Source organism: Prinia subflava, chromosome 35 (assembly GCF_021018805.1).
Source record: "Prinia subflava isolate CZ2003 ecotype Zambia chromosome 35, Cam_Psub_1.2, whole genome shotgun sequence".
Classification (NCBI taxonomy): Eukaryota; Metazoa; Chordata; class Aves; order Passeriformes; family Cisticolidae; genus Prinia; species Prinia subflava.
Genome location: NC_086281.1, coordinates 561,741 through 589,702, shown reverse-complemented (window position 1 = coordinate 589,702; position 27,962 = coordinate 561,741). Strand labels below are relative to the sequence as shown.

At 55.6% G+C, this 27,962-nt stretch overlaps 7 protein-coding genes across 8 annotated transcripts; all 7 read left to right on the top strand.

The window, feature by feature from the left end:
- On the top strand, nt 1–1,532 carry LOC134563266 (keratin-associated protein 5-5-like). Its single transcript, XM_063421128.1, has 2 exons — nt 1–254; nt 372–1,532. The coding sequence occupies exons 1-2, from the start codon at nt 174–176 to the stop codon at nt 1,530–1,532; spliced, it is 1,242 nt and encodes a 413-aa protein (XP_063277198.1). The 5' UTR covers nt 1–173.
- Nucleotides 1,533–5,657: 4,125 nt separating this feature from the next.
- Nucleotides 5,658–5,888, top strand: LOC134563332 (keratin-associated protein 5-5-like). Its single transcript, XM_063421201.1, has one exon. The coding sequence runs from the start codon at nt 5,658–5,660 to the stop codon at nt 5,886–5,888; it is 231 nt and encodes a 76-aa protein (XP_063277271.1).
- Nucleotides 5,889–8,908: 3,020 nt separating this feature from the next.
- LOC134563331 (keratin-associated protein 4-5-like) lies at nt 8,909–10,801 on the top strand. The gene is made up of 2 exons (XM_063421200.1): nt 8,909–9,657; nt 10,093–10,801. The coding sequence occupies exon 2, from the start codon at nt 10,117–10,119 to the stop codon at nt 10,372–10,374; it is 258 nt and encodes an 85-aa protein (XP_063277270.1). The 5' UTR covers nt 8,909–9,657; nt 10,093–10,116; the 3' UTR covers nt 10,375–10,801.
- A 2,310-nt stretch (nt 10,802–13,111) lies between these two features.
- LOC134563274 (keratinocyte proline-rich protein-like) lies at nt 13,112–15,149 on the top strand. 2 transcript variants are annotated; one of them, XM_063421137.1, is made up of 2 exons: nt 13,112–13,336; nt 13,877–15,148. In XM_063421137.1, the coding sequence occupies exon 2, from the start codon at nt 13,878–13,880 to the stop codon at nt 14,460–14,462; it is 585 nt and encodes a 194-aa protein (XP_063277207.1). In that variant the 5' UTR covers nt 13,112–13,336; nt 13,877; the 3' UTR covers nt 14,463–15,148. The 2 variants fall into 2 exon arrangements, with proteins under 2 accessions (XP_063277207.1, XP_063277209.1); XM_063421139.1 differs by lacking the exon at nt 13,112–13,336 and adding an exon at nt 13,437–13,694 and having other exon boundaries at nt 13,877–15,149.
- A 1,912-nt stretch (nt 15,150–17,061) lies between these two features.
- Nucleotides 17,062–18,784, top strand: LOC134563267 (keratinocyte proline-rich protein-like). The gene is made up of 2 exons (XM_063421129.1): nt 17,062–17,099; nt 17,599–18,784. Exon 2 carries the CDS (start codon nt 17,631–17,633, stop codon nt 18,582–18,584), a length of 954 nt encoding a protein of 317 aa, XP_063277199.1. The 5' UTR covers nt 17,062–17,099; nt 17,599–17,630; the 3' UTR covers nt 18,585–18,784.
- A 2,245-nt stretch (nt 18,785–21,029) lies between these two features.
- On the top strand, nt 21,030–21,768 carry LOC134563276 (chorion class high-cysteine HCB protein 13-like). Its single transcript, XM_063421141.1, has 2 exons — nt 21,030–21,405; nt 21,568–21,768. The coding sequence occupies exons 1-2, from the start codon at nt 21,072–21,074 to the stop codon at nt 21,618–21,620; spliced, it is 387 nt and encodes a 128-aa protein (XP_063277211.1). The 5' UTR covers nt 21,030–21,071; the 3' UTR covers nt 21,621–21,768.
- Nucleotides 21,769–24,217: 2,449 nt separating this feature from the next.
- LOC134563283 (loricrin-like) lies at nt 24,218–25,962 on the top strand. The gene is made up of 2 exons (XM_063421154.1): nt 24,218–24,658; nt 25,435–25,962. Exons 1-2 carry the CDS (start codon nt 24,539–24,541, stop codon nt 25,789–25,791), a joined length of 477 nt encoding a protein of 158 aa, XP_063277224.1. The 5' UTR covers nt 24,218–24,538; the 3' UTR covers nt 25,792–25,962.
- The last annotated feature ends 2,000 nt before the right edge of the window (nt 25,963–27,962 follow it).

Below are 27,962 nucleotides of genomic sequence, written 5' to 3'. Positions count from 1 at the left end.
CAGAGCAGCGGCTGCTTCGGTTCCTGTGCGGTTCTTGGGTTTCCAGCTCAGGACAAAGCAACGGGAGCGGGGTGGGATGTGGGCCTGGGCAGTGTGGAAAGGTGGGATCAATCTCCAAGTCCTTTGTGTTCCAGGTCCTCGCTCCGGCCACCCTCCGCTCCTCTCCCATCACCATGTGCTCCACTGGATGCTGTCCCACGGCCTGCTGCTCTGTCGTGAAGAGCAAGACCGTGTGCTGCAGCCCCTGCAAGACCGTGTGCTGCAGCCCCTGCAAGACCGTGTGCTGCAGCCCCTGCAAGACCGTGTGCTGCAGCCCCTGCAAGTCTGTGTGCTGCAGTCCCTGCAAGTCTGTGTGCTGCAGCCCCTGCAAGACCGTGTGCTGCAGTCCCTGCAAGACCGTGTGCTGTGAGCCGTGCCAGAAAACCGTGTGCTGTGAGCCCTGCAAGACTGTGTGCTGTGACCCGTGCCAGTCCTGCTGTGACCCGTGCCAGAAGCCTTGCTGTGACCCATGCCAGTCCTGCTGTGACCCGTGCCAGAAGCCATGCTGTGACCCATGCCAGTCCTGCTGTGACCCGTGCCAGTCCTGCTGTGACCCATGCCAGAAGCCTTGCTGTGAGCCCTGCAAGACTGTGTGCTGTGACCCGTGCCAATCGTGCTGTGACCCGTGCCAGAAGCCCTGCTGTGACCCGTGCCAGTCGTGCTGTGACCCGTGCCAGAAGCCCTGCTGTGACCCGTGCCAGTCGTGCTGTGACCCGTGCCAGAAGCCCTGCTGTGACCCGTGCCAGTCCTGCTGTGATCCGTGCCAGAAGCCGTGCTGTGACCCGTGCCAGTCGTGCTGTGACCCGTGCCAGAAGCCTTGCTGCGACCCGTGCCAGTCCTGCTGTGATCCATGCCAGAAGCCCTGCTGTGACCCGTGCCAGTCCTGCTGTGATCCGTGCCAGAAGCCTTGCTGTGACCCGTGCCAGTCGTGCTGTGACCCGTGCCAGAAGCCTTGCTGTGACCCGTGCCAGACTGTGTGCTGTGACCCGTGCCAGAAGCCGTGCTGTGAGCCCTGCAAGACTGTGTGCTGTGATCCATGCCAGAAGCCGTGCTGTGACCCATGCCAGTCCTGCTGTGACCCGTGCCAGAAGCCGTGCTGTGACCCGTGCCAGTCCTGCTGCGACCCGTGCCAGTCCTGCTGTGATCCATGCCAGAAGCCTTGCTGTGACCCGTGCCAGTCGTGCTGTGACCCGTGCCAGAAGCCCTGCTGTGACCCGTGCCAGTCCTGCTGTGACCCGTGCCAGTCCTGCTGTGACCCGTGCCAGAAGCCCTGCTGTGACCCGTGCCAGCAGTCCGTGTGCTGTGACCCGTGCCAGTCCGTGTGCTGCACCAAGGTGAAGTCCGTGTGCTGCGTGCCCCGGCCCTGCTGCTGCCCCTGCTGCTCCTGCGTGGTGAGGAAGCCCGTGGTGGTTTGCTGCACCCCGGTGCGGAGGTGCTGCACCCCCTGCATCCCCATCCAGCAGTGCTGCGCCAGCCTCAAGAAGAGCTGCTGAGCTGGGAGCGGCACAAGGAGGTGAAAAGCAGCACAAGGAGGTGAAAATCTGCTCGTTTCCCTCTGCTTCTCACCACGATGGAGCCAATTCACAGTGATTTTCTTCTTCTTTTCCAGCTTAAACTGCTGCTTCTTCCTGCCCTTTAGTTATCTGTCTTTAATCATTTAATTATTGTGTTGACTTTATCACTCATTGTATAAGGCATTAGGTATTGGTGGGGTGTTCGTTCTCCTCTTGGTGTTCGGGAAACCTTTGGTGTCACCGGGATCTCTCTTCTTTTCCTCTTTTGACTTGTAGACAATAAAATTTAGCACTAAGCAAAACGCAACGTTTTTGTCTCTTGGTCGTTCTTGCATGGCTTTGCCGTTAATTTGTCACCTTGCCCAGGATTTGTGACTTTGCCCAGAGTTTGTCACCTTGCCCAGAGTTGTCACCTTGCCCAGAGCTTGTGACCTTGCCCAGAGTTTGTCACCTTGCCCAGAGTTGTCACCTTGCCCAGGATTTGTGACTTTGCCCTCCAGGATTTGTCACCTTGCCCAGAGTTTGTCACCTTGCCCAGAGTTGTCACCTTGCCCAAGATTTGTCACCTTGCCCAGGGTTTGTCACCTTGCCCAGAATTTGACACTTTGCCCAGAATTTGTCCTCATTCCAGCACCATCCGTGCCTTTGGCCAAGGTCCTGGACATGCCCCGGTGCCACAGCAGAACATTTGGCACACAAAGAACCATCCCGGCCGTTGGCACAGATCAGGTGGTGTCTAAGGCAAGTGGAGCATTCCCGATCCTCTGGAATGGGTGCCCAGAGCAGCTGGAGCTGCTCCTGAATCCCTGGAAGTGTCCCAGGCCAGGTGGGATGAACTTGGAGCAGCCTGGGACAGTGGGAGGTGTCTCATGGCACGGGGAGGAACAGGATGAGCTCTAAAGTCCTGTCCAGCCCAAACCACTCCTTGGTCCCTTCTTGGCCCGCCTGATCGTTCACCTCAGCTCAGATTTTAGTACAAAACTGAAAGCTGAATAATTAAAACTCAAAGGGCAAGGGCTGAGCGAGGCACAATGAAAACACAGCCCTCGGTAAATCAGAGAATCCTGGAATATCCTGGCTTGGAAAGGATCCAGCAGGATCGTGGAGTCCAACCCCTGCTCCTCCACAAAATCCCACCCTGGGCATCCCTGGGGGCATTGTCCAAACACTCCTGGAGCTCTGGCAGTGCCCACGACCCTCTGGGGGCAGAACTTTCTGGAAATATCCAACCCGGACCTTCCCTGGCATAGCTCCCGCCGCTCCCTCAGGTCCTGTCCCGATCCCAGAGCAGAGATCGGAGCTGCCCCTCGGCAGGGAGGTGTGGAAGAGCTCTGAGATGCACAGGAGCTCATCCCTGCCCTCGGAAGGGGCTCTCCAACAGGCACCAAGAGGAATTCACTACTCACTGGACAGGCAGCATCTTCTTCCCACCACATCTTCCAAGAACGAAAGCGTAGAAACCCCCGGAAATCCCTGGATGATTTTTGCGTTTCCCCCGCGCGTTCCTGGACTACGAGCCCGGGAATGAAACCCGGGGCTGGCACCCAACTTAAAAACCTCATTCCTAAAATAGCAAACCCGTGAGTCAACGAAACCTTCCCTCCCTGGCTGGGACTTTCTTTGCTATTAAAATGCAGGACTCAGCTGGGAATTGCAGGTCTGGAGAAAATGCCTGGAGCTTGATTTGCTTCCTCCAACCTTCCCGGGCGGCATCTGCATTAAAATCATCTTCCCTACGTGTTTGTCTCTTCTGAAAACACTGCTTGGCTTTTCAGGGGGGTTTTATTTATTGTAAATCAGGTAAAACAAACAGGCAGAAGGATATCCCGCATCAGAACATTTTATAAAGTGTTTTTTGTTTAGGGAATATTGTGAATATTCATTTCGCGTTTGAACCACAGAATCACGGAGCGGGCTGGGTTGGAAGGGATGTTAAAAAGGGATGTTAAAGGGATGTTTAAAAGGGATGTTAAAGGGACGGGATGTTGGAAGGGATGTTAAAAATCATCTCAAACCCCGGGCATGGACAGGGACACCTCCAGCTGGACCAGAGCTCCGTCCAGCCTGGCCTTACCCTACACTGGGGCAGCTGCAGGAACAGATTCACAGCAGATCGCAGCCCAAACTCACAGAACCGCCGTGGAAGCTTCCAAAGACATCACGGGATGGAGCCTGCAAAAGGAACTTTGTGTGGATGTTATTTCTGACCCAAATTGTGTTGAACATCCAGGAAAATGCTGTCAATACTGGGAGTGGTGGGGAGGTTCAGCCTGGAGGAGAGACAGGTTTAAATGGGATACTGGGGAGAAATCCTTCCCTGTGAGGGTGGCGATGCCCTGGCACGGGATATTCCATGGGTGTCCCATCCCTGGAAGTGTCCAAGGCCAGGCTGGATGGGGCTTGAAGCAGCCTGGGGTAGTGGAAGGTGTCCCTGCCCATCCAGCTGGACGATCCTCGGGGTTTCTTCCAACCCAAACCATTCCGTATTTCTATGACTACAACCCTGGGATCGTCCTGGCCAACAGGACAACAATAAAACCCGATAAAAATGCGATGAGTGGTTGATTCAGGGGAAATGTCTGAGGGTTTACACAAGGAGGACATTGCTGCCCGCAGGCAACTCTTGGTGATTATTGAGTGACCAAAACCATGCTCCCCTGGGGACAATTCCAGGAGGGACACCCGACGTCACGAGAGGCCGTGGTCACATCCTGGAAAGGCAGATCCTGCCCCAGTCACCGGGGATCACCTGCCACCACGTCAGAGCCTCCTGGATGTGATGGCAGCGCTCTTTTTGCCATGAATTGGTGCTGCCTCAGCATCCTGGAATTCCCATTTTTTTACCGGGGTCACACGGAAATACCATCAACGTCCAGCCTGGAGCTGTCCCTGCTCCTCGTGGGGACACTCAAGTGTGACCACCACAGCTCTCCTCAGCCCCAGAATACCCCAGATTTTTTTATTATCCCAGATTTGGGATAATCTCAGAAAATGGGGGAACCAACACGGGAAGAACCCTCACGTGCTGCCTTGAGCTTCGTTGAGACTCAACCCATCCATCTCATGGGTGGAAATGAAAAGAAATCTTAATAATACCACAAAAATAATAATAATTTAAAAAAATAACAGGGAGTGTGAGGACCCAGCACCCTGAAGGGGAGGGCCAAGAGCAAGGCTGAGAAAGAGGAAGCTTCAGCCTAAACTTTGACCACAGAAGCAGGGAAAAGAGGATTCCCACTGACCAAAAATTTCCATCGGCCCCCAGAGATCCCGGCCAGGGGCAGAGGGGACACCTGAGCAACGTCAGCTCCAAGTTCCAGTCGTGGTTGTCCCCCTGCTTCAGCAGCTGCCTCCCCCCGGGCACATTGTTTAGTGTCCCGTGTCCCAAGGTCGTTCCTTGGGAAGGGATGGGAATACCTGAGAGTTCCCTCCCTCCCCGCTCCCATTAACGCAAATCCATTAGAAAATTTGCATCTGTTGTTCCTCTGGACGAGTAATTACCGGGCACAATTGAGGTGGTGAGCAAACAGAAGGAGGCAGAGATTAAACACCGCAGGAACTCACGTGAGGGGATACCCCGGGCGATCCGCGGGGCTGGAATTGCCGAGGGATGCCTCATTTCCAGGGGAGGAGGCTTTGGAGAGTATAAAAGGCTCCCCAGCCCAGGGGTCTTCATTCGATCATCTCGACTTCTCCTCTCCTCCCTCAGCAGCTCAGCAGGGTAAGTTGGACTTTGCTTCTTCTCTTTACTCTGGGACTCTGTTTCCGTGGCCTTCTCCAGGATTTTCGGGGCTGTCTGGTTTGGGACCGGACACTGCAGGAGATTTGGGATCACAGATTGGTTTTGGGGACCAGAGATTGGCTTTGGGCTGCTCCCAGGTGGATTCTCCCTGGCAGAGCCAGTGCTGGACAGAACACCAAGAGCACGGGGGTCTGTCCTGAGGTTCAGGACACCAGGAACATCTCTGGCCAGTTTGGGGTGGATTTGGGGATAAAAATGCTTTAACTGCCTCAACCTCTGGGAGATTCAAGCAGAGAAAAAGACAAACCCAAACCCAAACCTTCTCTTTCCCTTCCAGCTCCGCCTCCTCTCCCATCTCCAAGATGCCCAACGGATGCTGCGGCGGCAGTAGCGGCAACAACTGCTACACCGTGTGCTGCTACAGCAGCCCCAAGTGCTGCAAGAGGCCCATGTGCTGCAGCTCCATGCAGTGCTGCAGCCCCTGCTGCAGCCCCTGCTGCATGCCCATGCAGTCCTGCTGCATGCCCATGACCTGCTGCTACACCATGAGCAACAACAACAACAACAGCAGCTGCTGCGGCTGCGGCAACTGAGCCCGCCCGGTTTGCTCCTCCTGGATATGGATTTGGACGTGGATTTGGACACGGATTCTGCCCCAAATGCTCTTCCTCCTCTGCTTAGAGACCGTAGAACTCCTCTTCCTCTCCTGCCTTCCCTCTCCTCCTGCGTGTGATGCGCCCTGAGGCCGCGGCCCAGGGAGTTCCTCCTGCTCTTCGCTCTCCTCTCGGTGTGTGGGATGTTTCACTCTTTTCATCGCTGCTTTGCTTCAATCTGTCTGAAAAACAAACAAAAATACCCCAATAAAATCTGTAGTTTGTGACCCTGCAACCTCCTGGTGCTGCTGTGTTTGTTCTCTGGTGAGTCCAGAGGGTTTTGCTGTGCCTTTCGCCTTTTCCTGGGGTTTTTTGGTGTTGGGATTCTCCTGTCTCCAAGGTGTTCACTAGGGGGACGCAAAGAAAATCAGGGCATCCCTGGTAAATTAATTCAAACTGGAGTTTCTGGCACCTCTGGGAGCGATATTTGCCCTCTCGGTATTAAAAAAAACAAAAATAGGAAGAAAATAGGAGAAAAAAAAGGTTTTGTGGAGATCTCAGAGCAACTTCAGGATCTGCAGGGGCTCCAGGGAAGCTGGAGAGGGAATTTTCATCAGGAACTGCAGGGACAGGACAAGGGGGATTGGAGCCAGACTGACAGAGGGGAAATCGAGGTTGGATATTGGGAAGAAATCTTTCCCTGTGAGGGTGGTGAGGACCTCAGGTTTTCCAGGAAATTTCTGGTTGTGCCATCCCTGGAAGTGCCCAAGACCAGGTTGGAGAGGGCTTGGAGCCACCTGGGGACAGTGGAAGGTGTCCCTGGCCACGGCAGGGGATGGAATAAGTGGATTTTTAAAACCCAGACCCAAAGTCTCTGATTCTATGAGAACAATTCATAAACTCCCGAGAAATGGGGATGTTTTCCGAAGGATCCTGGCACAGACACGTCCCAGGAAAGCTCCACGGATTCCAGGCAGCCCCTGCAGCCAGTCTGACACTGGGGACATTTGTAAAACAAATGCTGAGAAACCTCTGCTGCCTTCAAGGTTGGGGTTGTACCAAAAGTTCTGCACTGCCGCCCTTTTGATGCATTTAATGCCCTTTTCTGACCCTGTTTCCACCCTGCCTCGGTCCCTCCTTTGCTTTATGATCCACATCCCGCTCCCCAAAAATATTTTGGGTACCTTGGTCCCACCAAGAGCATCAAGGGTGGGAAATTCCCACCTCGACCTGCCCTCCCCAAAAATATTTTGGGTACCTTGGTCCCACCAAGAGCTGGGCGTGACCATCCAGGGTGGGAAATGCCCACCTGGGCCTCCCCTCTCCAAAAATATTTTGGGTACCTTGGTCCCACCAAGAGCATCCAGGGTGGGAAATGCCCACTTGGACCTCCCCTCTCAGGGCTGCAGGATTTGCCAATGGAAATTCCCCTCAGGAGGCAGGAGTGGAGCGCGTCCCAATGGAAAATTCCCCTCAGGAGACACGAGTGGAGTTTGTCCCTTTGCCTCTGCCCCGTTGATTCCTTGTGAATTTACCAATGGGTCTGTCCAGGCGCATTTTTCTGTCCCGCCAGGGAGGAAATGCCGCGCGTGTTCTCCTGCCCTTCACGGGGAATTCACGATTGCTGCTCCAGGATTTCACTCCAGGAATTGCCCTCGTGCCAGGGAAGCCTGGAAAGGAGCCGTTGGCATTTCCTGCAGGGATGAAACAGCTCCGAAATCTCGATCTGCTCCCTGAGGTCGCTGTCGCCGTCCTCGGGGCTGGTCCCAGCTCACCTGGGCCGACCCCGCTCCGGAGCAGATCCCTGAGGATGCCAGGGAGCAGCGGGGAACTGGCCGGGCAGGATCCACCGTCCTCTCATTAGGCAGCTCTCAGGATAATGTGGGGAGGTCCTCAGCTGAGAGCTGCTATTTCACACCGGGAAAAAATTCCTGCTGAAATTCCTGCTGAAATTCCTCCTGAAATTCCTCCTGAAATTCCTCCTGAAATTCCTCCCGAAATTCCTCCCTGCTGTTTCTGCTGGGGTTCAGCTGCCCAAGGCTCTGCCTTACCTCAGCGTCCCTCCCTTCCTCTCTCCCTCCCAGAAAATGTGTAGAGGAATTTTTAGAAGAGCGAGGTCGTGATTTATTGATGGGGATTTGAACAATCCCTGCTACCAGGGAACAGTATGAGAGTCTGTGCTGTTCCTGTGCTGGTCTTGTAGGCCTTGAATTAATAAGAAAGCAGCAATTGTAATGATTTAGTTTGAATTAATAAGATTAATAAGAAAGTAGCAATTGTAATGATTTAGTTTGAATTAATAAGATTAATAAGAAAGTAGCAATTGTAATGATTTAGTTTGAATTAATAAGATGAATAAGAAAGTAGCAATTGTAATAATTTAGTGTTCCTCCTCATGGATGCTAAATATGTGTAACAACTTGTTAGACTTTCTCATGGATGTAGAAAACAAAATGTTATTCATAAGGTAGAACAAAAGGCAAACTATATGCCAAAAAACGTGGATCAACGAACAATCATTTAATTGTAATCATTTAATGTATATGTATATGTACTTTTAGCCAATCACCAACTGTTCAGCTGTGCTTGCTTTTCTTTCTGTGACCTGATAAAAGTAGAATAAAAAGAATAAACAACAGAAATCAAACCTAATCGTATTGATACCTGTTTGATACTCTTCTCCTTTATCGCAACAAAAATGATTTCACCTCGACAAAATCTGTTCCTGAGCGCCTCCAGCTCCCCCAGCCTGGTGAGGAGCAGCTTCTGTCTTCTCCTCCACCCCAATTTTTGCACATTTTGGTTCATTCTGGGCTCCCTCCCCTTCCAGCACCCTCAGAGGGTCCTGAATCCCCTCCGAACCCCTCCCTCCCTGCTGGGAGCTGGGCAGGGGGTCCTGCTGAGGATTCCAGGATTCCAGGACCCAGCTGAACTTCAGGAGAGGCTGCAGGAGGGAAATGTTGATTTGGGGTGCAGCACCCCCAGTCCCGGAGCCGCCATCCCTTGGACGGGCAGAGCTGCCCCTTTTAATTGAAATATTAATAAAATACTACTACTAATAGAAATTAATAAATAACACCAGAGCTTCCCAAACCTTGGAAGAGTCCAAGGACAGGCTGGATGGAGCAGCCTGGTCCTGCTGGACGTGTCCCTGCCCATGGGATGATCCTGGAGGTCCTTTCCAACCCAAACCATCCCACAAGGGATTTGCAGGCAGTCAGGTGCGGGTGACTGAGCCCCAAACATCCCAAACACCCCTTGTCCCCTCCTCACATGCACATCCAATGACTGGGGACAAACATTCCCATTTTCCTGACATTTTCCATATTTGTTCCAAACCCTGTTCCGACGAAACGACGCCGGGGTTCGGTTCCGGCTCCTGCTCTGATTCAGCACCAGCTGCTGCTGAGTCAGTCCTGGAAAATCTCTGTCCAGCAGATACGAGGCCGCATTTTTTGGCTCCCTCGCAAGGTTGTGGGGAGGACAAATTCATCCAAATTCACCGGAGGCCTTTGATTATCTCCAGGCTAAAACCATGACGAGGCAGAACGAGGGTGGTGATCTCCGGTAATGAGGCAAAATGCAAATTCCAGGTGACACATATGGCTAAAAAATATGGCTTTGGCTGGATGAACAGGGGAGCTGGAATGGTCCACGGCTGTCTCACTTCCAGCAGGAAGGATGGCCACGGGTATAAAAAGGCTCCGGGCCCAGCTCGCTTCATTCGCTCCTCTCCTCCTCCCTCCACCTCTCCTCGCTCTTCAGCAGGGTAAGTGAGAACTTCCAACCCTTCCCTCACCTCCCAAAAGGGAATTTCAGATGTCCTGCAGCAGATCTGAGAATTTCTGGGGATCTGGGATGGAGTTTGGATGTCGGGGTTTTACCAGCTCTGCACGGGGATGAGCTGGAAACCTTCGGGGAGGTTCTGGGAGTATCAGCGGGGAGGGGGACGGAGAATATTCCAGAAGGGCACAGAGCGAGGCCTCAGTGCTCCTCCTGAGACACCAGGGCTGCCCTGGGATGGGCATTTGGGCACCTGCACTGCAGGACAAACCCAGAGTTGTGACCATAATTCACAACCCAGACACCCCGGGGTTTCCCCTGCTCGAACCCCCAAATGTGAACGAGTGAGCCGAGCTTTGAATCAACCCCGTGTCCCCAAATCTGCTGCTCCCACTCAGCCTCTCTCTCTTTTCCCTTCCAGTTCTGCTCCACTCCCATCTCCAAGATGCCCAACGGATGCTGCGGCGGCAGTAGCGGCAACAACTGCTGCACCGTGTGCTGCTACAGCAGCCCCAAGTGCTGCAAGAGGCCCATGTGCTGCAGCCCCATGCAGTGCTGCAGCCCCTGCTGCAGCCCCTGCTGCATGCCCATGCAGTCCTGCTGCATGCCCATGACCTGCTGCTACACCATGAGCAGCAACAACAACAACAGCGGCTGCTGCGGCTGCGGCGGCGGCAACAACGGCGGCTGCTGCGGCAACTGAGGCGCTCCCGGCTCGGACACGGACGTGGACGTGGATTTGGACACGGATTCCGCCCCCAACGCTCTCCCTGCTGCGTTTGGACTCTTTGAGTTTCTCTTCTTCGCTGCTTTTAGTCCCCAGGTGCTCCTGAAGCCGCGTCCCCGCGAGTTTCTGGTGCCGCTCTTCCTTCCCGTCTTGGTGCGTGGTGCTGCCCGTGGCTCCTTCTCCTTTCTCTTCCTTTAATCCCCAATTAGCCACGAAAGGCAATAAAATGTGTGAGTTGTGATCCTGCAAACTCCCGGGTTATGTTTATTCATTTGTGTTTATCCCTTTAAACAGCAGCCCCGGTGTGGGAAGTGTTGAGCGTTTGGTTAATTGATTAATGGAATTGATTTTGCACGTCTGTCATTCTGTGATGACAACGCCCCGGTGTGCCTGGTGGTGCTCACCTGGGTGGAAATGGGATTTGCAGGTGAAAAATGGTGAAAAATGGTAAAAAAATGGTGAAAAAATGGTGAAAAAATGGTGGGAAATGGTGGAAAATGGTGAAAATGGTGAAAAATGGTGAAAAATGGTGGAAAATGGTGAAAAAGGGTGGAAATGGTGAAAAATGGTGAAAAAAATGGCGAAAAAATGGTGAAAAAAAGGTGGAAATGGTGAAAAAAGGTGAAAAATGTCACCTCAGCAAGAGGAACCTCAGTTTAATTCCATCTTCCTCCTGCTGGTCTGCAACCAAAGCATTTCTGTGGTCCTAAAGCCGGAGCTGAAGGATTTTTTTATTTCCTAAAGGGAATCTTCCCAGAGGATTTGCTGAGCTTTGAGGGAGGGTTCTTAAATTGATTAAATAGAGCAGGATCGTTCAGGCTGGAAGGGAATTTAGGGCTCATCCAGTGTCACCCCCCTGCCATGGGCAGGGACATCTCCCGCTAGCCCGGGTTGATCAGATTTGGGTCCAGCCGGAAAGATCCAGAAATGTCATTTTCTCTGGGTTCTATTAAAATGTGGGAAACTTTAAGAGACGGGATCAGAAATTGAACATTCACACTCGGGGATTTGGGAAATCCTCGGGAAGTGGCTCCAAAACTCCTCTAATGTGAAAAAAAAAATAAAATTAAATTCCAAACCCAGCATAAACTCGGGACTCTGCCAATGAGTTCTAAACCTAAAATCCTGTTTGGCCTTAAGAGATCCCGAGGTTTTTTTCATCTTTCCACGCAAATCCCTTCCTGCCAGGCAATTCCTATGGAATAAATCCAGGCAGAGCCCTGCCGGGTGCCAGCACAGCCCCGGAGCCACACCCCCGAATTCTGCGGATGCTTTTCCCCGTGATTCAACCCCAAATTCCACCGCGCAGAGCTCCGAGCATCCCTCACAGAGGCTCCACAGGGAAATGCCTTTGGAAGCCCGGGGGGGCTCCCGGGACAGGAATTTTCCTGGTACTTAAAAAACGTCTCAGCCGCAGAAATGCAAAATGGAGCAGCTCCACACAGAGAGCGTGAATCAAAGCAAAAATGCCAGAAAGGCGCTTGGCAAAGCCTGGAATTGTTTCTGCGTGAGGTCACCGCTCCTCCGGTGTCCCCATTCCGGAGTTTGCACACATAAAAGGCTTTTCCTCGCCTTTGCACTCGGGAGGGATTTAATCCGTTTAAATCAAGGAATAAACATCCCAACATCCCATCCCAGGCCTGCCACGCAGGGATCCGGGGTTCCCATCTCCCCGCCACACATGGGAGCTGCTCCTGGGACCACCCTGGATCCCCTCCTCTTCCTCTGGAAGGACTCCTGGGTCCCTCCGCGGTTTTCCCACCGCCTCCGGGGTCTCCTTTTGGGCACCTCCCTCAGCATCCCGACATCCCGGGTATCCTCATCCCGGTATCCTGGGTATCCTCATCCCGACATCCTGGGTATCCTCATCCCGACATCCCGGGTATCCTCATCCCGGGATCCCGGGTATCCTCATCCCGACATCCCGGGTATCCTCATCCCGGTATCCTGGGTATCCTCGTCCCGGCATCCCGGGTATCCTCATCCCGGGTATCCTCATCCCGACATCCCGGGTATCCTCATCCCGGGTATCCTCATCCCGACATCCCGGGTATCCTCATCCCGACATCCCGGGTATCCTCATCCCGACATCCCGGGTATCCTCATCCCGGGATCCCGGGTATCCTCATCCCGGTATCCTGGGTATCCTCATCCCGACATCCCGGGTATCCTCATCCCGGCATCCCGGGTATCCTCATCCCAGGATCCCGGGTATCCTCATCCCGACATCCCGGGTATCCTCATCCCGACATCCCGGGTATCCTCGTCCAGGTATCCCGGGTATCCTCATCCCGACATCCCGGGTATCCTCATCCCGACATCCCGGGTATCCTCATCCCGGGATCCCGGGTATCCTCATCCCGACATCCCGGGTATCCTCATCCCGACATCCCGGGTATCCTCATCCCGGGATCCCGAGTATCCTCATCCCGGATATCCTCATCCCGACATCCCGGGTATCCTCATCCCGGGATCCCGAGTATCCTCATCCCGGGTATCCTCATCCCGACATCCCGGGTATCCTCGTCCCGGCATCCCGGGTATCCTCATCCCGACATCCCGGGTATCCTCATCCCGACATCCCGGGTATCCTCATTCTGGTATCCCGGGTATCCTCATCCCGGGATCCCGGGTATCCTCATCCCGGGATCCCTCCTGACTAACGCGGGGCGCTCGGGCATGACCGGGACTGATGAGATAATGGCCACTAATGACCACTGCAGAGGCCGGGGCGACAGTGCTAATTGCGCTGATTAATCGCACGGAGAGTGCCGGGAACAAAACACACACACACACACGGCAGCGGCCTCAGTGCTCAGCTATTAATTCCCAGGACGTGCCTCATCCCCGGGAGAGCTCGGGGTATAAAAGCTTCCAGTGCCTGCTCTGTCCTCAGGATTCCGGTTCCCTGCTCAGCCCGTCCGCTTCTGCTCGCGGGGTGAGTTGGATTCTCTCAGATTCCTCCGTTTTTCCTTGGAAACAAGAACAACAACAAAAAGGCGTCGGTGGTTTTGTTTTGGTTTGGTTTGGTTTTTTTCCCAGGCTGTTTATGCCCAAGGGCTTGGTCACCTTCGAAGGATTTGTGAGTCATGGGAGAAGCAGCTCCCGAGGGAATTTTGGGGGGGCTCAGGCTGGAGGAAAGGAGGCTCAGGGGGAATTTCGGGCTCTGCACAAGTTCCTGACAGGAGGGGACAGCTGGGGGGGTCGGGCTCTGCTCCAGGAACAGGGACAGGAGGAGAGAAGCTGTGCCAGGGCAGGCTCAGGCTGGAATCAGGAGGAATTTCTCCATGGAAAAGGTGCTCAGGCCTTGGCAGGAGCTGCCCAGGGAGGTTTGGAGTGCCCACCCCTGGAGGTGTCCAAGGAATTCCCGGCGGTGCCCTGGGCTGGGTGATGCTGATCCATCCCCGGTTCGGACTGGATGACCCCGGGATCCTTCCCCACCCTCAGTAACGCCCCGGTTCTGCGCTCTGTGCCCCAGGATGCTCCACCAGAAAGGCTCCAGCGACCACGACCTGTGCCAGCACCCCTCGGGCTGCGACCACAAGGGCTGGACATGGCCCGGCCCCTCCGGGCAGTGCCGCGACAGCCCCGGGACGTGCCCGGACCCCGGCAGCCTCAGCCACGACACTGAGGGCTCCTGCCAGAGCCCACCCCGGGGCTGTCCGACCCCTCCGTGCCCTGCCCCGCCGAGCTGCAAGCCCCGGCGGCGGGTGGAGGTGAGCCCGGTGCCCCCCGTGTGCCCCCCGCCCGTGAAGATCCACCGGCGGCCTCTGGAGCAGCACCGCCCGCGCCCGCCGTGCCCGGAGCCCGAGCCCTGCGGGAAGCCCCGGCGCAGAGTGGAGCAGCGCCCCGAGCACGACGAGGAGCCCCCGGTGGTTCTGCAACCCCTACCGCTGCAGCATCGCTGCCCCCGGCCCGTGCCCTGCTGCCCCCGGCCCGTGCCCTGCTGCCCCCGGCCCGTGCCCTGCTGCCCCCGGCCCGCCCGGCGCTGCCGCCCCGCTGCCCCCCTGCCCCCGCAGCAGCACAAGCAGGTCACCCTGGTGCCTCTCTGCGTGAAGAGCTGAGCCCGGGGACCCCTCCCCACCTCGGGGAGGGGCTGGGGGTGTTCCCCCTCCCCACCCCCGGCCCAAAGGATGCTCCCAGCTCCGCCCCGGGCTCGCTGCTGCTTTTTGCACATTCAGGTTTGGGGGTTCCCAGCACCGACACTTTAAATTCCCGGCTCTCCTCTGGCTCTCCCTGGGGGGCTGCAGGTCCCCCCTCTGAGCGTGTTCCCCCCTCCGAGGGGCACCCGGGGGCGGAGGGGCGGCGGCGGATTCTCCTTCTCCCGGATTTGCCTTCTCAAAGATTGTTTGGAATCAGCTCCAGGACTTTACGGGGGGTGGAAAAGGAACCACGGACTCCCGCAGCTTCATCTCCTCCCAGTGTATTCAAGAATAAAGTTGAAAGATATTTAGCAAACCCTCGGTTCCTCTTTTTCTTGCCCGCATCACCGACATTACAAAGAGAAGGTGTCGAAAGCTGTTAAAGCTCTGACGAGGAAAGTCGCACATTTAAACCAGAATCAGGTTTCAGCCCTGCCTGCCGTGATTTCTCCGGGCGGGGAGGTGGAAAATCCTCCCCAGAGAGGTTTAACCCACCCCGGGACCTCGGCGTGGGCAGATCCGGGCACCAACATCGGCCCCGTGGCCGTGCCAGCCCCTTCACGGCCTGGATGGGAGCAGGGCGCGGGGAGGGCATCCTCATTTAAATGTTAATTATGATAATGAGCGCGTGGCGCGGCGCGGGGGGTGTGGCCGTGCATGCCGGGGATGCCTCTTCGCTCCCGCAGGCTCACGGGCAGCCCGCTCCTGCTCCTCACTTTGCCAGAAAAGCCTCCCACGAAGCGCGTTAAAATGAATATTTTAATTTCTTTGTGCTGCCTCAGCACCGCCCGGGCCTGTCCTCACACAACCACCCCGTGGTGGGAAGGAAAAAAAGGAAATTTGTCCTCGTTTTCTTCACCACAACAATTTGTTTTCCCCGTGTCTAATTCGAGCCAAATAAAAAAGCACTCACGTGTGAGATTTACCTCAGGAGAGTCGGTTTTTATTGGGGATTTTCTTTCCAGCCTTTTCCTGGGGCAGTGACTCAGAGCCCTCAGACCAGGGGCCAGCTCAGCCCTCACCTCCAGGCCTGATTTGGTCCAGTTTATCTTCCAAGCTGCTTCTCACCAGCCCTTGCATCCCAGTTACCCCATCCCAGTTACCCCATCCCAGTTACCTCCTCCCAGTTACCCTATCCCAGTTATCCCATCCCAGTTACCCCCTCCCAGTTCCCCATCCCAGTTACCTACTCCCAGTTACCCTATCCCAGTTACCCCATCCCAGATATCCCCTCCCAGTTACCCTATCCAAGTTACCCCATCCCAGTTACCCCAATCCCAGTTACCCCCTCCCAGTTACCCCATCCGAGTCACTCCATACCAGTCACCCCCTCCCAGTTACCCCATCCCAGTTAAACCCTCCCAATCAGCCCCTCCCAGTTACCCCCTCCCAGTCACTCCATCCCAGTTACTCCATCCCAGTTACCCCCTCCCAGTTACCCCCTCCCAGTTACCCCAATCCCAATTACCCCATCCCAGTCACCCCATCCCAGATATCCCAATCCCAGTTACCCCAATCCCAGTTACCCCAGCCCCAGCACTGCCCCTTCACCAGTCCCAGCCCCTCTCCCCAGTCCGGTGCCCCCTGAGGATTTTCCAAGCCCATCCCATTTTCCAGGCTTTTAATGAAGGTGTTGAACAGCACCAGAATCAGCCCCTTTTTCACCCCTACCCATTCCGAGCCTCCCAGTTTAACCAGTTTAACCCCAAGGCTGCTGTGGGTTAAAAAAAAAAAACCTCACGGGGTTGGGGCAGCACCATCACCACACTCAGAACCACAGAACCACGGAATGGTTTGGGGTGGGAAGCTCCTCCAAAAACCATCTTTGGGGAGGATGAGGGCCAAGTTTGGGATGCAGAACTGGAGAAGAAACAGAATCAGGGAATGGTTTGGGTTGGAAAGGACCTCAGGGATCCTCTCACTCCAAATCCCCCGGGCAGGGACACCCTCCACGATCCCAGCCCTGTCCAACCCGGCCTTGGACACTTCCAGGAACGGAGCAGGCAGAAATTCCCTGGAAAAGCCACGTCAGGCCCTCCCCGCCCTCCCTCCCTCCTGCCCAGGCCCAACCCCTTCATCACGGAAATCCACGGGCACAATTTGCTCTGGGTGACTCTGAGCTGGCTCTTCCCATCACCTGCCGGTGCTTCACCTGGAAATGCTCCTCAGGGCCAGCAGCAGGGGAGGCTCAGAGCCATCCCCTGACTCACAGGTCACCCGTCAGCGCCCTGCTCCCCTGGACAGGTGAATAATTCCTTTATTACCTGTCTCACACAGCCCGGAGTGTGGCCCGGGCCGTGCCAACCTTTTATGTGCCCCGCTGGGGACCGATGTTATAATTAAAAGATGCTTATCAGAAATCGTGAGTCAAGCAGAACACGCCAGGCACCGGGAGCAGCATCCAAATGGAGGAGATGTTTTGCCAATAAATAATTTAATCCTCGTTCCTGCTGCGTGTTTCATGGACAGGGGAACACTCGGAGCTCTATAAAAGCCCTCGGCCCCTTGGCCTCTCACATTCTGTTCCCTTGGGCGGCGCCTGCCTTCGCTGGAGAACTGGTGAGACTCAGCCTGGTCCCTTCCTGGGTGGGGGTCTGGATTTGGGGTGGGGGGTCCCACCTGGACCTTCAGACCCCGCTCTGAACCACGGGAAAGGCTCCTGAGGGACCCTGGGGTGGGATTTACAGCGGTGCCACCGCCTGTGGTGGTGCCTTGTGGTTGGTTTTGTCCTTGGAGGTGAAAAAAATGGAAAGGGGAGGTCAGAACTGGTTTGGATGTGATCTGACCGGTGTTGGGTAACCGCAGGAATTTCCTCTGGATCCAGTGTGAGAGAGCTCTGAGAATTTCAGGCTCTCTGTGCTGACAGGCACTGACCCCTAAGAAAACTCTGCATTCCACCTGAGGCCTCGGAAAAGGCTTCCAAAACTGAATTGTAGCACTGGGATCGTGGTGTGTGGTTGGAATAGAAGCGTGTAAAAACTCAGGATAAACCCCGCGGTTTTACGGGAAGTTAAACTGAGTCAGAGGAGATGCTGACCCCAACCCACCCCTTCCCCAGGTCTGGTTTTTTATTTTATCTACAGCCCAAACATGATCTACTCCTCGGGAAGAGAGCCCTACTTCAACCTGAACTCCACGTGGTACGACCCGGCTGGGTCGTGGCTGGACACGCGGCGCACGCCCTTCCGCTACGGCTACGCCAACTGCTGCTCCTCGGGCTGCCAGGGCGAGGGCGCGCAGGGCATGTGCGGCCACGACTACCGCTGCTACGGCTACCGGCAGCCCCGCTGCTCCGAGCGCTGCTCCAGCTCCTCCTCCTCCTCGTGCTCGGGCTGCGTGAGGAGGCCCACGTACAGCTACGGGGGTTCCGGGGGCTGCCAGGGCTACGGGAGGTCCGTGTGCGCCGAGAGGTGCCAGGGGTCGTCGGGCTCGTGCCACGGAGGGGGGTCCGGGTGTGTGAGGAGGCCCACGTACAGCTCGGGGGGCTCGGGGGGCTGCCAGGGCTACGGGAGGTCCGTGTGTGCTGAGAGGTGCCAGGGGTCGGGGGCGCAGGGCGTGGGGAAGCCGTGCTGTGGGAAGCCGGCGCAGAGCGTCGCGGTGCAGAGCTGTCCCCAGCCGGTGCAGAGCTGTGCCTGCCCTGCTCCAGTGCAGAGCATCCCAGTCCAGAGCTGTCCCCAGCCGGTGAAGAGCTGTCCCCAAACGGTGAAGAGCTGTCCCCAACCAGTGAAGAGCTGTCCCCAACCAGTGAAGAGCTGTCCCCAACCGGTGAAGAGCTGTCCCCAACCAGTGAAGAGCTATCCCTGCCCCGCTCCAGTGCAGAGCATCCCGGTGCAGAGCTGTCCCCCTCCGGTGCAGATCTGTCCCCGTCCCTGTCCCCCTCCAGTCCAGCAGATCTGTCCCCGTCCCTGTCCCCCTCCAGTCCAGCAGATCTGTCCCCGTCCCTGTCCCCCTCCAGTCCAGCAGACCTGCGTGCCCGTGGCCAAGGGCATCCCCCGCCAGCAGCACAAGCAGATCTGCCAAGTGCCAGCCCAGAAGATCAAATGAAGGCCGTGAGGAGTGAGGGGAAGCCGAGGGAATTTGTCCCCTCTTGTCCCCTCTTGTCCCTGCCCTGCCTTGTCACCTTGCCCTGTCCCTCCGCTTGTAACGCGCTCCGAAGTCGTGACCCACGGGCGCTGTGGAATTCAATCCTCAGCTCGTTTCACAGCAGACGTGGAGGCAATAAAAAATTCCCCCTGGCACTCGTGGTTTTTAATTTTTTTTCCTCTTCATCCGTCTGAGCGGCTCCTGGTCCTTCTGGTGGCCAAAGCCGGGTTTGCAGCGGCCTCGCAAGGAGGCTCCGGGTTGGTTCCACCTGGTGGCTCCTCCAGGCCATCCCCACTCCAGGCCATCTGCTGGGTGGTAAAGTAACAGTTCTCATCACGGGGCGTTTGTGCAAGAGGGTAATTAAATATTAATAAAGTTGTGTAAGAAAAATCCACATTTCGTCAGAGAGGGGGGAAAAGCCGAGGGTCTGTTCGGGACCGTGAGGCAACGGGCACAGCTGGATTTGCACCGTAAACCTCCAAGAAAGGGCAGGAAAGGATTTGGGAATGGCTCTAACAGGGTGAAAGGCCCCAAATTCCTGGTAGGGTCTGGTGGGGTTGGGAGAAGAACCCCTGGGAGGGTTTCTGGGGTGATTTTGGGGATATGGAGCCCCTGTGAGTCCTCCTGGGGGCTCCTGGCACCTCACCTGGCGCAGGTGAGGACCTCCATCCCCTCCTGGCTCGGGATGTGGCACTCCCCAGGGTCGCTGCTGCGGATTTCCCCTGCAGGACAAGGAAAAGAAGCAAAATCAAAAAGCAGCTTTGAGGGGTGGGCACCTGGGGGCTGCTGACACAGCCCGACACTGCCCAAGCCCCCCCTGCCAGCCTCTGCAAAGGCAATTCCTTCATAAAACCAACAAATTATCCCCAAAAAAGGGCATTTCCCGCTCAGAGCGTCCAGGGATGCCTCTCCAAGGAACAGGAGGTTTGTAGGGGGTGCAGGGACCAACGGTGGGGTGGGCACGGTCCTGTCCCTCCCGTGGGCCCCAGGCCCTGCTCAGGTGTTTGTCTCGAGACAAAGGATGGAACAGGTTCATCCCCATGCACGGAATCAGGGCTGTAATTAATCGTGAATAATGAGTTTCACAAGGATCTCCGTTCTCCCGATGTTTGTGAAATGTCCCGACCCGCGTTCGGATTTCCTCATCTATCAATTCCAGTGATTCAGCTCCGCTGGGCACCAAGGAGTATCCTGGACTCCGTGGTTTATTTTCATTTATTTTATTTTATTTTCATTATTTGTGTTTTTAATATCACAGTGGCCTCTAGAGTCCTGCAGGAGATCAGGCCTGGAGCTCTCCACGGGCTGAAAGGCTCTTCTGACCCCAAAGCAGAGCGTTAAAGACGCAGATCCCGATGTCGTCCCGCTCCTACCAGGATATTTTCCGCATCCTACGGGGCTTTAAATTCCTCCTGTTTGGGTTGAAAGCCTTTGAGTAAAGGAAGGACTGGCATGAAAAATTCCAGCACTGCTTTTGGTGCTTCTTTGCTGAGTTTATTCAGAGTTTTTGGTGGTTCTCGGATGCTGTACCCTGTTCAAATATGTTTATTTTTACTGCCCACCACCATGGCCTTTTTTGTTCCCTTTTCCCTTTTATTTCTGGGTTTTCTTTACAATCCCACAATCCCGTCCTCTGCCATCTGTCCCTCCTCAGGCCGAGCTTTGGGCACAAGGAACAGGCAAACGCCACCGTCAAAGGTGACAAAAACCATCCCCAGCCCCGGCCGGGCCAGGCGTGGTGGGCAATTAACATTTTTATGGAGTAACAAGAGGAATGTCGGGATATCGATCTGTGAGTCAAAACAGCGGCACAAAAACTCCCAATTAGCCAAGAGCTCAGGGTGCTGAGCAATCAGGTCCCTCCAGTGGGGCCCCATCTCGTTTCCGGAGGAGAAGCCCAAGCCGGGCTATAAAAGCCCTCGCTCCGCGTTTCTCCTCAGCTTCTCCTCTCCTCAGCGTCTCCTCCCGAGCTCCTTCTGATCCAGGTGAGTCCAGATCCGTCAGATTTTCGCGCTTTTGACGCTCTCTGGCTTCTCCCCGACCCTGAGCTCCTGGGAGCTTCTCTTCCACGTCCTACCTCTGTCACAGTCGTTCTGCCGGGAAGGAAAAGGTAAAAATTCCTGCCTCAGGTGGCTGAGGGCTCTGCGTGTCTTGCTCTGGCGTCTGTCCAGCCCTCCTCTTTTAATTTCTCTCTGAAATAAAAAGAGAAAGGCTCAAAGAGGCCGCCACGGGCGGACGCGCGGTGATAACTCCTCTCCTGCTCGAGAACTTGGCTTAGGATAATGGAATTATGGAATTATGGAATTATGGAAAGGGTTAGGGTTAGAAGGGACCCTAAAATCAGCTCACCGATTTCAGGGACACCCCCCCGCCCCCCAGGGTGCTCCAATCCCATCCAAGGCGGCCTTGGACACTCCCGGCGCCCACGGTCGCTGCCTTCCCTCACGGATGAGTTTTCCCGGCAGGTCTCCGGCCATGTGCTCCCGCCAGGACAAGGACCAGTGCCAGCAGCAGGAGCGGCCCTCCTGCCACGGCAGCGGCTCCAGCTGCCACGGGAGCAGCGGCTCCGGCTGCCGTGGGAGCAGTGGCGGGTCTGGATGTCACGGAAGCGCCGGATCCGGCTGCCACGGGAGCGGTGGCGGATCTGGGTGCCACAGGAGCGGCGGATCCGGCTGCCAGGGGAGCGGTGGATCCGGCTGCCAGGGGAGCAGCGGATCCGGCTGCCGTGGGAGCAGTGGCGGGTCTGGATGTCATGGAAGTTCCGGATCTGGCTGCCATGGAAGTTCTGGATCCAGCTGCCAGGGGAGCAGTGGATCCAGCTGCCATGGAAGTTCTGGATCCAGCTGCCACGGGAGCAGCGGATCCAGCTGCCATGGAAGTTCCGGATCCAGCTGCCATGGAAGTTCTGGATCCAGCTGCCACGGGAGCACTGGGGGATCCTGCCAGCCTCAGCAGTGCAAGCAACAAATCTACCAAGTGCCCTCCAACATGAAGTGAGCTCCCCATGGTCTGCAGGCAATCCACAGGGTCGCTGTGCCGCGCTTTGCATGTCCCCGGCATCTTCCAAGGAAAATGTGTCCTTCCCTTCCCCTGGTGAATCCTGTAATCTGTCCCGAGCTTCTCTGCAGCTGCTGAAATAAAAAATAAACTCTGCTCACGCTGGCATGGGTGTGTCTGGATCAGTCTGTGACTCCATTTGAGCGCCCACAATCCATAATTTGGGAGAGGTTTTGAACCAAAGAATCCTACAGACAAAGAACCCCCTTCCCTTTCTATTTTTTCCCCCAATTTGGCCCCAAAATGCCACCCTTGAGGGAGGCTCCTCCACGTGCTGGTGGCAAACCCCAGCCAGCCTTTCTAGAAACGCCCAGCCCTGCCAGAGCGCTGGGCTGTGCCAGGGGCGTTGCTCCGTCCTTACACAACGAGCTGCTATATTTCTTCTCAGCGTGTAATTAAAACGAATTGGGTAATTTATTGCTCTGGTATTGCCATTCACCAAGTGGATGTTACCGTGATAAGATTGTTCTCGAGTGCGTCAGGAGGATCAGAAATTTCTGGCATTGCTGAAAAGGGTGCAGGCAGCAGCTCCCTCCCTGTTTGGGGAGCAGGAAGGATCCTTGTCCAAACCTGGAATTTCCCTGGAGCCCCCCATTTCCAATCCCATTTCCAATCCCATTTCCAGTCCCATTTCCAATCCCATTTCCAATCCCATTTCCAATCCCATTTCCAATCCCATTTCCAATCCCATTTCAAATCCCATTTCCAATCCCATTTCCAATCCCATTTCCAATCCCATTTCCAATCCCATTTTCAATCCCATTTCCAATCCCATTTCCAGTCCCATTTCCAGTCCCATTTCCAATCCCATTTCCAATCCCATTTCCAATCCCATTTCCAGTCCCATTTCCAATCCCATTTCCAATCCCATTTCCAATCCCATTTCCAATCCCATTTCCAATCCCATTTTTAAGGCACATTCAGGCTGCCAACCACAAAAGGCAGAGGTGCCCATTGCCCACGAACTCAGGGCAATTAAAACACGAGGAGCTGAACACGGGGAGATGCCAAGAGCCAAAAATTCCTTCGAGTCTTCTTTCCCAGACCTCATTGAGCACATTTCTGCCGAGGCCAGAACAAAACCCAATTAAAGAGCAGCGCCCAAACCCAGGCACGGTTCCTGACGCTGTTCTAGATCACGGCAGAAGTTTGGCAATGCAGAAGCCTCAGGTTGCTCACCTGATTCCTTCACCTGCCCTTTGCTCCCACCTTTCCCAGACCCCTCCGCGTTCGGGTGCCAGCAAACGTGGGTGGGGTTTGGATGGCAGGGACCCCTCAGCCTCCATCTCCCTGTGGTCACCACGAAACCTCAATCCAAACAAAAATCAAAGGCAGGAGAGCCTCGGGAGGAATTTTTAAAATATTTTTAATATTTTTAATATTTTTAATATTTTTAATATTTTTAATATTTTTAATATTTTTAATATTTTCACTATTTTAATATTTTAATAGTTTTTAATATTTTAATAGTTTTTATATTTTTAATATTTTAATATTCTTACTATTTTAAATATTTTTAATAGTTTAATATAATAATTAATAGTTTAATTATTAATTATTTAATTGATATTAATTTTTAATATTTTAATAATTATTTTTAATATTTTTTCACCCTAACAAAACCACATCAGTTCCCAGGTGGGAAAATTTGGTTTTCAGCTCAGTTTGCTTCCCATTTAACAATGGAAATGCCTTCCATGAGCAGTGACACAAGAGGGCCAAACGAGCTCTGTGGTCCTGAAGAATTCCCAGCCCACGCAGCAGAAAGGAACAGGGAGGATCCCAAATTATTGCCTGCCATGAGCTCTCCGTGTGGGGCTGAGCATCGTCAGAATAGCACCGGGATTTGCTGGCCAATTAGGAGCTAATTGGGGATCAGGGAAAACGCAAAAAGGGCGTTCCTGCAGCTCTGGAGAAAGTCCCGGGGGTCTGCAAGCTCCCCAAAATGTCCTCCTCATCCTCGTCCTCATCCTCATCCTCGTCCTCGTCCTCGTCCTCGTCCTCCTCCTCCTCCCCTGGCAACAGCAGGAGAACCTTGGAGTTTCCTCATCACCCTAAGATGAGGAACGAGCTGAGTGATTCCAACAAATCCCAAAATCCCGGAGTTTGGAAAAGCCCCCCGAGGCCATCGAGTCCAAGCTGTGCCCGATGCCCACCTTGTCCCCAGCCCAGAGGGTCACGGCCAGGCCTCCCCTGGTCACCTCCAAACCTCCCTGGGCAGCTCCTGCCAAGGCCTGACCATGGGGAAATTCCTCCTGATTCCAATTGAGCCTCCTGTCAGGGAGTTGTGGAGAGCCAGAAATTCCCCCTGAGCCTCCTCTCCTCCAGCCTGAGCCCCCCCAGCTCCCTCAGGGGTTCTCCAGACCCTTCCCCAGCTCCGTTCCCTTCTCTGGACCCACCCCAGCCCCTCCTGGGCACAGCACTGGGCATTCCCCAGTGCCCAGCATGGAGGGAATTCCTGCTCAAGAAGAATTTTCCCTTTTCCCAGAGCTCTTTTTGGTGCTTCCAGCCCCATCTCAGTTTTTTTTGGGGGGGTTGCAGGCCTGGAGAACCCCAGGACATTCCAGAGGGATGCTGTGATTTAGGGATGAGCCATCAGCTCCCCCCTGAACCCAAAGCACTCCCGGGGTGTGACCAACACCAAACCTGACCCGGGGAAACCGGGGCCACCCACACGGCTCCCCCAGCCCTGCCCCGCGCGGGCAGAGCCGGCAATTAAAGCTCTGTGGACAGGAAGGAGGAGAGGCAATCCCAACGTGGATCAGGTGAGTCACCCCGGGAGCCCGAGGAATGGGGAGGCAAAAAAATAAAAAAATAAAAATCCATTGGCGAATTAAACCAACGGGCAGAGCTGTGGGATGGGGAGGGGCTTCTCCTCCAGGTGGGGTGGGCAGAGAGGGTATAAAAGAGCTCCTGGCCCCGAGAGCCTCACTCCCCTCTCATTCCTTCCTCGTCTCTTCCCTGCACGAGCAGCTCAGGTAAGAGCTGGGGGGCTCCAGAACCTTCCAGGGGCTGGGATGGATTTGGACCGGGCTGGGATTTGTTCTGGGGGGGCTCCAGAACCTTCCAGGGGCTGGGATGGGGTTGGACCCCCGAGCTTGGAACTGGGCTGGGATTTGTTCTGGGGGGCTCCAGAACCCTCCGGGGGCTGGGATGAATTTGGACCGGGCTGGGATTTGTCCTGGGGGGCTCTAGAATCCTCCAGGGGCTGGGATGGGGTTGGACCCCCGAGCTTGGAACTGGGCTGGGATTTGTCCTGGGGGCTCCAGAACCTTCCAGGGGCTGGGATGGGGTTGGACCCCCGTGCCTGGAACCAGGCTGGGATTTGTTCCTGGGGGCTCCAGAACCCTCCGGGGGCTGGGATGAGTTTGGATCCCCAAGCTTGGAACCGGGCTGGGATTTGTTCTGGGGAGCACCAGAACCCTCTGGGGACTGGGATGGGTTTGGACCCCCGTGCCTGGAACCAGGCTGGGATTTGTTCTGGGGGTGTTCAGGAGCAGGGGGTGACTGGGGAGGGACCCCTGGAGCTCAGGGGGGCAGAGATGGGAATTTTGGGGGGGGGTCTGAGGTGTTGGCTCAGGGTGACTCCGCTTTCCAAGCCAGGCATGGCCTGGGTGTCCCCAGAGCCCTCGGTGGGACAATCCCAAGGTGGGGAAAAGATCCAATAAAGAGAAATGTGGGATCTGGCTGGGACTGGGGAAAGGAACCCCCGGATTCCAAGGAAAAGCCCCTGCCAGCCCCTCTGTGCCCACAGCTCACCCAGCACAGCCCCATGTGCTCCCGCCAGGAGAAGGACCAGTGCCACCGGCAGCAGCGCCAGAGCAGCGGCGGCTGCCACAGCTCGGGAGGTGGCTGTCACAGCTCCGGTGGTGGCTGTCACAGCTCTGGTGGCAGCTCCGGGGGCTGCCACAGCTCCAGGGGCAGCTCCGGTGGCTGTCACAGCTCCGGCGGTGGCGGCTGTCACAGCTCGGGGGGTGGCGGCTGTCACAGCTCCGGGAGCTCGGGCTGCCACGGGAAGCCGCAGATGCAGGGCCAGCAGCAGCAGCAGCAGCAGCAGCAGGTGCCGCAGGTGCCGCAGGTGCAGCAGGTGCCGCAGCAGAAGATGAAATGAGAGCGTGGCCCAGCTCCAGCAGCCCCGGCCCCGCGGGTGCGGCTCCCCGGAGCTCCCCGAGCCTGCCCGGTGCCCCCGGGAGCCCGGGAAGGGCCGGGCTGGGGCTGCCCCGGTGCCCCGGGCTGTGCCCCGGCCCCGCCGGGTGCTCAATAAAAAATCGCATTGCCTAAATCCCTCCTGTGTTGGTGTTTCCTTAAACCCCTCATCCTTGTTTTCCAGAGCCAGGGAAGCAGCCCGGGAAGGAGTTTTGGGCTGGGATGTTTTCCAGAGCCAGGAAAGATGAACGGGAAGGGGGTTTGGGGCTGGGATGTTTTCCAGAGACAGAAAAGATGAACAGGAAGGGGGTTTGAGGCTGGGATGTTTTCCAGAGCCAGGAAAGATGAACGGGAGTGGATTTTGGGGCTGGGATGTTTTCCGGAGCCAGGGAAGCAGCCCGGGAATGGATTTTAGGGCTGGGATGTTTTCCAGAGCCAGGGAAGCAGCCCGGGAAGGGATTTTGAGGCTGGGATGTTTTCCAGAGCCAGGAAAGTTGAACAAGAGTGGATTTTAGGGCTGGGATGTTTTCCAGAGACAAGGAAGCAGCCCGGGAATGGATTTTAGGGCTGGGATGTTTTCCAGAGCCAGGAAAGTTGAACAAGAGTGGATTTTAGGGCTGGGATGTTTTCCAGAGACAAGGAAGCAGCCCGGGAATGGATTTTAGGGCTGGGATGTTTTCCAGAGACAGAAAAGATGAACAGGAAGGAGTTTTGGGGCTGGGATGTTTTTCAGAGCCAGGGAAGCAGCCCGGGAATGGATTTTGAGGCTGAGATGTTTTCCAGAGCCAAGAAAGTTGAACAAGAGTGGATTTTAGGGCTGGGATGTTTTCCAGAGCCAGGAAAGATGCCCAGGAAGGGGTTTTGGGGCTGGGATGTTTTCCCATTGTCCCCCGTGGCAGCTCTTCTGTCTCAAGGAGAGGAAAAAGCCGCTTTCCCCCCTTTTTTCCCTGGATCATTCCCGGCTTTATCTGCTGCCAGCTCCCGAGCAGGGATTAACCTCTGAGACCAGGAGAAGGGGCTATAATTAAACCCGGGTTTAATTCCACCGAGCAGAGGAACCTTTGGAAAACCAGGCACCCACGGGTTTTCCCACCCGAGGCAGGCGAGGCTGGCAATTAGCAGCTGATGTGGCACAGGAAAGAGATAAAAACGGAGCGATCTCCATCTCCAGTGAGTCAGGGATGTAAACAGAGGGCGGCCGGTCGGGAATGGGGTGTGGGATCGGTGGGGTGACCCGGAGCTGGCTCATGTCCGGGAAAAAAACAGGGACAGCTCCAGAAAGCTGCTCCCGAGCCGGGATCCTCGAGCCCTGCCCTCGCTCAGGTAACTCCGGTGGATTTTGCTCCTCTGGGGTTTGGGGAGCAGGGAGGGAGGTCAGGATGATGATGATGATGATGATGATGATGATGATGATGATGATGATGATGATGATGGAGCAGCCCATGGAATCCTCTGTCCTGGGCACAGGGAATGACTCCAGATCCCTGGGGGATCAATCCTGGGGCTCATCCCTGGGGGATCATCCTGGGGTTCAATCCTGGGGATCATCACTGTAGGATCATCCCTGGGGATCATCCCTGGGGATCATCCTGGGGATCAATCCTGGGGATCATCCCTGGGGGATCAATCCTGGGGATCATCCCTGGGGGATCAATCCTGGGGATCATCCCTGGGGGATCAATCCTGGGGATCATCCTGGGGATCAATCCTGGGGATCATCCCTGGGGATCATCCCTGGGGGATCATTCCTGGGGATCATCCTGGGGATCAATCCTGGGGATCATCCTGGGGATCATTCCTGGGGGATCATTCCTGGCGATCATTCCTGGGGATCAATCCTGGGGATCAATCCTGGGGATCATCCCTGGGGGATCATTCCAGGGGCATCATTCCTAGGGATCAATCCCTGGGGATCAATCCTGGGGATCATCCTTGCAGGATCATCCCTGGGGGATCATTCCTGGGGATCATCCCTGGGGATCATTCCTGGGGATCAATCCTGGGGATCATCCCTGGGGGATCATTCCTGGGGGATCATTCCTGGGGATCATCACTGCAGGATCACTCCTGGTGATCCCAGTGTTGCAGAAACCCCAAATCCTGTCCCCACCCCCTGGCGTGTCCTGCTGGACTCCA